The 10,112-nt window shown below is 36.6% G+C and overlaps 2 protein-coding genes across 2 annotated transcripts; both read right to left on the minus strand.

Moving 5' to 3' along the window:
* Positions 1-364: 364 nt before the first annotated feature.
* Positions 365-1,276, minus strand: LOC131597596 (uncharacterized). The gene has a single exon (XM_058870285.1). The coding sequence runs from the start codon at positions 1,274-1,276 to the stop codon at positions 365-367; it is 912 nt and encodes a 303-aa protein (XP_058726268.1).
* Positions 1,277-2,845: 1,569 nt separating this feature from the next.
* Positions 2,846-3,346, minus strand: LOC131597597 (uncharacterized). The gene has a single exon (XM_058870286.1). It carries the CDS (start codon positions 3,344-3,346, stop codon positions 2,846-2,848), a length of 501 nt encoding a protein of 166 aa, XP_058726269.1.
* Positions 3,347-10,112: the final 6,766 nt, after the last annotated feature.

Consider the following 10,112-nt stretch of genomic DNA (forward strand, 5'->3'; position numbering starts at 1 on the left):
TCATAGCATTATCGAGGATTGACCTACCTTCAATAAAAGCTGACTGTTCCTCTGTGACACATTTATTCAATAAATGTTTCATTCTGTTGGCTAAAGATTTTGACACCAGTTTATACACCACATTACAAAGGGAAATTGGGCGATAATCCTTCATAGTTTGTGGGTTGGAGCATTTCGGAATTAGGCAAATGTTGGTGTCATTAAGGGATGCCGAAAAGTACCCCCTCGAAAGCCATTCAGTAGCTGCCAGCCAAATCTCTCTACCACAGAGATCCCAATTTTTTTTATAAAAAGCCGGATTAAACCCGTCTGGGCCGGGAGATTTATTAGGATGCATGTCACAAAGTGCCTCATATAATTCTTCCTATTTAATAGGGCGGACAAGTTTCTCATTATCTTCCCCACTAATCACTTGCTGAAACAAATTAAGAATACCATCATAATTTCCTACTGTTTTAGTGAAGAGAGATTCAAAATAACTCCTAGCCACATTACTTAAATCTGCATGTTCAGCAACTTCATTACCCTCTTCATTCTTCAGCATTCTTATTTGCTTAAAGTTCCTACGCGCCGTTGCCGATTGATGGAAAAAGTGGGTGTTGCGATCACCATCTCGGTACCAGTGCATCTTAGCTCGTTGCCGCCAATAAAGATCCTCCTTAATGAGAGCCTTGTCATATTCACGTTGGGCTTCAAGAAAGCGGAAGTTCGCTTCTGAGTCGTGGCTGTTGCGGTAAGACTCCATAATTGATTTATGACGATCTATCTCCTCCTTCTTTCTTCTTCTATTTCTATTATTCCACTTCTCTAAGTCTTTAGCATAATTAGCAATTTGTTTCGTAACATCACATGATCTTTCCTGCTGCCACCCTTGTCGAACAACGTCTTCTATATCATCTTCTTCTAGCCAGTAATTTTCAAATCTAAAAGCATGATGCCGCCGATGTTGAAGGGCAGGATCGCACGAGAGAAGAATAGGAGAATGATCCGAATGCGATGCGATGAGGTTAGCTAGCTTAGCTGCCGGAAACATCTCCAACCAAGAAGTATTAGCTAAAGCACGATCTAATCTCTCCTCAACCATACGGTCAGTTCCTCGGCTCTTAACCCAAGTATATTGGTGTCCTTCTAGAGGGATATCGACAAGATTACAATCACTAATAGTATCTCGAAAACCATTGCAAAGCCAGTTGGGGTGAGGGTGGATTCCATGCTTGTCTTGCTGAGAGAGCATATCATTAAAATCTCCAATTGTACACCAAGGCAAACTAGACATATCACTAATTTCCCTCAGCATATCCCAAGCTTGTCTTCTTCTGTTTCATTCCGGATAACCGTAGTAACAGGTTAACCGCCACTCTCCTTTGTTGTCGTCTTTGACATGAATGTTGATGAAATTACGTGTAAAATTCTACACACCGCATTTATCTGAGTTCTTCGAAAGTACCGCCAATCCTCCACTTCTACCATCGATGTCAATAACAAAACAAGCCATGAATTTCAACCCAACTCTAATTGTTTCCAATTTGCGAGTTTTGGCAAGAGTTTCTGATAGAAAGATGATGGCAGGCTGGTGTGTATGAGCTAGCTTTCGTAAGTTAGGAATTGCTCGCGGGCTGCTCAGACCCCGACAATTCCAACTTAAGATTTTCACTAGTCCCGACAGTCCTGACTGCCAGAACTTGCCGTTAAAAAATGCACAGGCGATGAGGTTCCGTTATTTTCCGTCATTAGAGCAGACTCCCTTCTCCTCTTCTTCTCTACTTGTTCATTTTCTTTGTTCAGTTCAAGAGGAATGTTGTCTTGGTCAAGATTCAGTGCATCATAAGGAAGTTGGAGCAGTGTGGTTTGAGGTTGTGGGTGGATGAGTTTTGGCAAACGGGGTTGTTTAAGGTTGGCTTGCCCAGCTTTTATATGTGTTGATTTGGTTTTAAATTTAAAGGGGTTGTCATTGAGTGTGTGGCTTGCTGTAGCTGAATTATCTGTTGGGGTGGTTTTGTTATCAGTGCAATCGGGAGTGAGGTGTAGGGATAGTTGCATGTTTGCATGGGGGGAAGGTTTTGATTGGTTGGGGATGGTGTGGGAAACGTGGCTATTGGGGTGTGGGGTCAACGATAATTGAGGGTTAGGGGTGGGGAGATGCTGTCCGCTAATTAGGGGTGGGGGAAAGTCTTTGGTTGGTGATATGTCATTTATGTGGGGCCGGTTATGTGGCGGCTGGTTAATAGGTGTTTTTGGGTGGGAGGCAGCTGGGAGACAAGGATTTGATTGGGTAATGATTGGGTTGAAGACTTGGTCGGGTTATTAAATTGGAAAAGGTGAATGTTTTGTTGCACATGCCCAAGTTTTATTGCTCCACCCGTGTGATTTGTATTAGTGGGGTTGGAATCTTTGTGATTTAATGACCAATTATTGGGTGAGTAAATGGCCTTAAAGGATTTGTTTGACTCAAAATTAATTTGCCCATGATTTTCTGAAATCTTGCCATTTGCCGCAGCCATACTCGCTTCCTCTGGGGATTGTGTTTCACGCGCCTGACCAGTAGTTTCAGTATTGAAATTTTCATTCCTTTCTGTGCGTTCTTGCCTAAGCCATCTTGATGTTGGTGCACCATATTTTTTATTCTCAGCTCGAATTTCATTGGACCACCCTCTTTTACCTGTGTCTTCCGCCATAGCAAATCGCACTTCACATCTCTGTTCTGAGTGCCCAAGAATTCCACAAACAAAACAGAATGTGCTAAGCTTTTCATATTTAAAATTGACCACGCACCATTCTCCTCCTTTATTTTTGACTCTAGTAGATTGCTTCAAAGGTTGCCGCACGTCGACTTTAACCCGGATCCTCATATATTGACGCCGGAACTCGTATTGTTATTTTTACCATATTCCACTAACGTACCAATGTAACTAGCCATTGCTTTCCATACCTTCTCTATCATGAAGCCAGCCGAAAGGTTATGGACTTGTATCCAAAAATCAACATGGAATAGAGGTATATTTTCAATTTGAATCCCCAATTTGACTTGTTCCAGGATTAGGAGGTGATTATCAAAACTCCACAGACCCCCGTTGATTACTGCTTCCATATCTAGTTTATGCTCAAACTGAAATAGGAACAAACCTTCAGATGCTTCCTTGATTGCGACCCCCTTCACAACTCTCCATATATCCGCAATTCTACTCTTCATGGATCGGACATGAATCGGTTTGTCACAAAGGAATCTCCCAACTAGACATAGTCGTAGATCCGCCACCTCGCTTACCTCTTCCTCCAGATCAAAACAGAAACCTTCTTCTTCACCGTCATCATCAATGGATAGATTAGCAAAACTCGGACTCGCCATACTGATCCGCAAATCAGACAAGACACACACAAAAAAAACCAGGAAAAAGGATAGACTTTGCTTCTCAAATGAGAAGAAATAACAAAACCCTAGCAGAGATTTTAACAAAAGGATAGCGTTCATTAATTAACCGATCAAAAAGCCATCCTCCCGAAAAAAACAAAGATTTTAAAACATGAAACTTTTTACCGCTTAAAAAGCAATCAATGATACGGAACCTAAGTGAGAAACATCAATAATATGTTAAAAAGACTTGATACATAGAGTTCAAACACATTCATAACTAATGGATTTGAATTCTCTCTACTCATTTAAGCATAACAACGAATCAAAAGTGAAGAATACAAAATTTACCTTTCATTGATTGCTTCAAAAGAAGCATGGAACAAAAATAATGACATAATTTAAACAACTAAATCATACTATATTATAATAAAGTTCTAATAATATAAACCTATATATCTATGGAAACCAATGATATTATGCATCTATGATGTGCATATGTAATCAACTAAAACAAAATTTTTATAACTGGTTAATAAGTTCAAATCAATAAAAAAATAGCTTTTATAATTGGTTATAAGTTCAAATCAATAAAAACAAAATTGATATGAAAACACAAAAAAAAAAAGAAACAAATTATAAAAAAATGATGTAATTGTAAATAACTCATAAACGGCTTAAGCATATGTTGTGTTTAACTTATAAGAAATAAAGTTTTAGATTTTGGGGAAATCTCAACAAATTATAAAAAACCTAAGAAAAGAAAAATGAAAATCTAAAACATCGTACCTTTGTTTTAGAAATTGTTGGGGATAATTTCAAACTAGTGGAACAGATCGATACTGTAACAGTGAGAATGTTGAAACGGTGACGATGGTAAAACCAAATAACAAAATTAACAACATAAACACAGCATACACTTTCTAAGCTAAACAAAAAACCCCACTAATTTCTCGTATTCTCATATTTAAAACATCGAACAACAACGTTACAAATAAAAAGAAATAATTAAAACTAATATAGTAATTAATCCTTTTCAAATGAGGTTAAAACAAACATAAAAGTCCAGAATTTAAACCTATACATGAAGAAATTGAAATGGGGAAAAAGTTCAATAGAAGAACTTGACTTTGATTTGGTTGGGATTAACTTCGATGGCGATGGAGACCACATCAACGATTCAACCATAATTTTAAAAAATGATTCAAGGTGTAGGGTTCGTTAACAACGGCGAGATGCGGAACAAAGAGAGATGAAAAACAACAACGACAACAACAACAATACTTATTGTTGAGAATATAACAAGTGCGAGTATGGATAATAGTCTCATATTGAATATGCATGTGGTGACTTGGCATATATAAGTGGAAGAATCCACTCACCTATCACCTTAAGGTCTTAGGTGGAGAAGTGGTGTGTCTCCCACAAAGGTGTGTTGCTCAAGCGGAATGTCCCGGAAATTAACAATGCTCCTTGCTCGACCCTCCTCCGATGTTGTGCTAACAAATGGTATCAGATCCTGGTTCGAGAAACGGGCCGGCTTACTTGTAGTTGAAGAGAGACGGATACAAGTGTATGTGGAAGAGGAGTTTCCATATGGAGGGGGAGCGTTGTGGATTCACACTTGAGGGGGGGGGGTGTTGAGAATATAACAAGTGTGAGTATGGATAATAGTCCCACATTGGATATGCATGTGATGACTTGAGCATATATAAGTGGAAGAACCCACTCACCTATCTCCTTAAGGTTTTAGGTGGAGAAGTGGTGTGTCTCCCACAAAGGTGTGTTGCTCAAGCGGAATGTCTCGGAAATTAACAATGCTCCTCGCTCGACCCTCCTCCGATGTTGCGCTAACACTTATAACAGTAACAATATAAATAAAAAACATAAACAATAAAATGAAGAACAACAAACCTACGAAAAAAGCGATGAACACAAACAAGAAAATACAACCCTAAAAATAAAACCGAAAAAATAAAGGAATTAGAAAGACTACCAACAAATCTGAAAAGCTGACAGTTTGGACACACTGGCCCGACGTTACCTACGGAGTGGCTTCAGGCGGAAGTGCTTAGGGGTGGATCGCGACTTCAATCGACTATGCTGGGAACTTTCCCTTTTCTTTTTTCCTTTCTTTCTTCTTTCCTTTTCTACTTTCAAGCCATTGTTTGTGTTTCTTAAATTTTTTCTTTTTGATTTGTGATTGATGTTTATGAGGGAATGTGATGATGAAGAGTTTGTGACAGTAATGGTGGATGCAAGGACAAAAGTTGAATAGACCAATGAATTAGGTTTTTCGTATAAAAAGAAAAAGAAAGAGTCTGCATTAGAAACTCAAAAGAAAAGTGTGCATTGGATAGTTTCATTGGAAACTAAAATAGAGTAAAATCTTCTCAAACCCAATAGTTTCACGTGTGAAACTATGTATTGGGTAAATCAATGGTCCAAAATATTAATAAAATCATACAATTAATATACACTGTTAATTATATTGCAACTAATAATAATTATCCCTAAAAAATGACAAAACAATCCCTGAAATTCTCCTTTTAATTAGTTTTGAAGTGGACATTACGGTAAAATCGGAAAGTATTAACTCTCCTCCTTGATTTACCAACATCAAGACTGACAGTTTCGCATAACCCTTTCTATTCCATATTCTATCTGCCAAAACAACTCCAACATCCATTACTCTAAAACCGTTCCATCTTTTATTCCATATTCCATCTGCCAAAACAGTTCCAACATCCATTACATTAAAACAGTTCCATCTTTCAAGCGTCAGTTATTTATAATTTCCTTCTCATGTTCATCAACCCATCGTCTGAAACACGGACGTTTTCTTCTTCCCACTCCCACCGCTTCTAGGCCAGACCTTTGGAGAAAATCTAAGGTAGCTGACAGCAAGGAGCTATGGAAGGTGGCTGTGAGGGTGCATCATAAATGGACGGTGTCATACCCTAATTTTGAACCCCCTGAGATGTCACATCTCCAGTTATTTCATTAACTCAAGACAAATACCCAGAGTAGTCATTTGTTCACCAAGTACTCAGACTAGGGTTTTCAAAGGACAAGAAGTTCAAACAAAGGATCAATCAGTGAGAAAATGATCTTCAACACAATCATAGGACTCAGGGTGATTCATCCATCCACCTATGATGTTCAAACATCAGGCATCAAGAATCAGACTTGCTCAAATCACCAAACTAGGGTTTTGAGCCTATCAGGGACTGAAATCAGGGCCCATATTTGGGAAACCCTAAAAAGCTCCAGGGAATTATTCAAAGGGCCTAATCATCTTCAAATGATCCGTATGTCAATATCCAATGGAAATTGTACTTCAATTCAGGAGCCACAATCATCAATTTCATCTGGCCCACAATTAGGGTTTTTGACCTAATTCACCTGGACATTTGACTTTTAATCAAGACATGGTTCCACAACTCAAACCATGGCTCAAGGTCCTCTATTACCTCAATGTGATCCACTCATATCATTCATTTGATGAGGATAGCTTGATTCACCTGAAATCTCCAGAATCACAATTCACCTGAAAAAGTCAATTGTACAACATCACCTTTGACTTTTTGGATTTTTGGTCAACCATGGACTTTTGAAGATTAAAATCATCAATATATGGTTATTTAAGTCATTTGACCTAGAAAAATCAAGAAAATCAATCGAGAATCAAAAATTCAAAGTTTGACTTTTCATACTTGGAAAAATTTTCTAAGTGTTTTAAGGTTTTTTTTCAAAACTTTGGAAGAAAATATCTCAAAATTTCAAGTACAAACTAAAAAAAAACTTCCAACATCAAAGTTGTAGATTTTGATCCAATAAACAACTTTTTCTCAACTAACATTTTTGCAAAAGATCAACCATTAAAGAGATATGGAGCTTCAAAGTTGGTATCTTTTGCAAAATTCACAAAAAAGTCTAATTTTCTTCAAACTTTATAGGTCTTTTCCACCAATTTCCTTAGGGATTTTGAAGAAAATTTTAACTAATGAATTGAATTACATGTTAAGGGCTTTCCAAATTGTGTTCAACCATCTTCAAATTCATCATGAGCTAAGAGATGTGATTGATTAAAGTAGGGCATTTGAAGTGAAATTTTAGGTCATGTCCAACTTTGAATTTTGCAAATTTTGTGTCAATGCCTCTACCAATTGGTGCCTATTATTTCATGAGATATCATAAGGGAACATGTGGAATCAAATGCATAGTTGGATCAAAATTTAAGAATATCCCAATTTTCAAAACCATGTGATTATGTAATCATTACAAATTGGAATATTGATGAATCATTAAGGAATCTTCTCCTAAGCCAATTAGAGGCTTCTCTGCATCAGAAATGATCCCTAAAGATCAGATTAAATCGAGGGCAATGGCTTGGTATCAAGAGGAATCAAATTGTCATCATTGCATTTTGGATATTTTTGAAATTTCTTCATGGCTAAGAAACTAAAATTACTTCACTAAGCAAGCTCACTCCCTCAACTACTCTGATCACTTTGCCTATAAATAGAAGTGTCTTCCTCAATATTAATCACACCAAAGAAACATAAAATTCTTGCTTTCTCCTTCACTCCCTCATGCTTATGGTTTTCAAAAGTTCTTTGGCAAGAAGAATCGAGTTCTTCAAACCAGAGATTTTCTTTTGAAAGTAAGCCTTCTAACATCTCAAGGAGGTTCATTAGAAGTGATCCAAGCACCTGGAACACTTCTGGAAGTGGAGCAACACCATAGACACTTTCAATTTAGAGACTAAGCAGTTGGAGGTCTGTAGAACAATTTAGAGGGTGTCAATCAAATCTAAGCACATCAACATGTTCCTAGTGGAGCTATCCAGATGCCTGCAACACATCTGTAAGTGCAGAATCATCATTCTCCATGTTCACTTGAAGCTCAAATAAGAGGTGTTGAGCAGAGCAAGCCTGAAGTGTTCAAGTTGAAATAAGCATTCAGTTAGCATCACTGAGCTACTAGGAAGCTTTTACAATCATCAATTCATTGCTGAGAGTCCTTCACCATAGCCATCGACCTCCATTTTCAGAGGTATTTTTTCAAACTCTAACACTCTCATCCAAGTACCCTTTTTGATATATCTCGATACCAGTTTGTTCAGCATCATTAGAGGATCAAAAACCCTCTGTCATCATTCATTTATTCATCTTCATCATCATTTAATTTTAAAATTAGGGTTTATGTGTTCTTCGTGTTCATACTGAAATTCTTTAGATACGCTTAGAATAAATAATTTCTGAGCCCATAATCATGTTCCTCGTCCAAAAACGAGCAAGATTGATGTTTACATCATACCATTTGGTTGAGAAACCAGAGAGTTAGAAATTCAAATTTCCTTGAGCTCAAGGAAGAAGACGACTATGGTGCGCGCATATTTTTGAATTTCCCAGGTCATTTTGAAATATTATGTTTTGGTTGTGTTTATCATACAAACCAAGCGCGTGGTTCAGTTGGTGGAGCTTTTGAACATTGGGTACAAGGGCGTGAGTTAAAACCTTGGTGAGACCAAAACCTTATTTTTTTTACCACTTTTCTTCTTCATTTTCTTCGCAACTTTAATCAATTAATTCACTTATCAAATTAAATCATTTTCACTTGATTTTTCACACGTTTCTCATTTAATATATTCATTTTATGAATATTCAAAAAAAAATATTTATTTAATATATTTTAATTAGGTTTAAAATCATATGTTTTTAAGTATTTTTTAATACTTTAAAATATAGTTTTCTTCTGATTTTTAAAATATAATCTCTTGTAAATATTTTTGTGATAAAATTCTAACCATTTAGGTCTTAACTAAGTATAGGCTTTGTCCTTACCTTAATTAAGTTGACTGTTATCAGTTTCAAAACTATTTTCAATACTCGATTAAATAGACGATCAAGGTTTTCAAACAACAAAACCTTGTATCCCTCATTTCATTTTCAATCAAACTGTTTTTCATAAACAGTAAATCTTTTGGGCCTCCTTGAGTATAAGTCCCAACTCTTCTCCTCATCTCATCATTCATCTCTTCAACTATTTTTCATAAACAGTAAATCTCATGGGCCTCTAATAGAGTGTAAGACCCAACCTTTTTTTTAATACATTCAATAAATCTTTTGGGCCTCTAATAGAGTGTAAGACCTAACCCTTTTCATTTTCTTTTTGAAAATACCTTCAATTTCTTTTCTACTGTTTCTCATAAACAGTAAATAAATCTTTTGGGCCTCTTGAATATTAAAGAGTGTAAGTCCCATCCCTTCCCCTTTCTATCTTCCAAACTGTTTTTTTAAACAAATTCCTCATCTGTTTTTCAAAACTTTCTTCTCGTATTAAAGGGCATTATTCCCGGTGAAACTCTTCATATACCTATGTGACCTAGTGTCCATCTTCACTTCTTCTGTTTTCAAAATAAAACATTTCAACTGTTTTCAATCAAACTTTCAATCTGTTTTCAAAACAATTTCACATGGGCCTCTCCTTGAGTCTAAGTCCCAACACCCTTTTTCTTTTTATACTGTTGCCAAGATGATAGTAAGGCTTTATACATACATCTTTCAAAGGCCTCCTCTTCATCTAGATTAGGCTTTACAACTTTCAATTTACAGTTTTCAATTAAATTCCTGTCAAATATAGACTGTATATACACTATTTAGAACTCCGTCTGAGAACAACCTTAGGACAAATAAAATGTATATATATTATAGGACTATGTCTAGGATTGAGAACGTCTTCCCGGTGAAGGCTCTTT

The sequence above is a fragment of the Vicia villosa genome, linkage group LG4 (genome assembly GCF_029867415.1).
Source record: "Vicia villosa cultivar HV-30 ecotype Madison, WI linkage group LG4, Vvil1.0, whole genome shotgun sequence".
NCBI lineage: Eukaryota > Viridiplantae > Streptophyta > Magnoliopsida > Fabales > Fabaceae > Vicia > Vicia villosa.

Coding starts and splice junctions, on each gene's coding strand:
- LOC131597596 (XM_058870285.1), bottom strand. CDS start 1,276: ATGTCTAGTTTGCCTTGGTGTACAATTGGAGATTTTAATGATATGCTC.
- LOC131597597 (XM_058870286.1), bottom strand. CDS start 3,346: ATGGCGAGTCCGAGTTTTGCTAATCTATCCATTGATGATGACGGTGAA.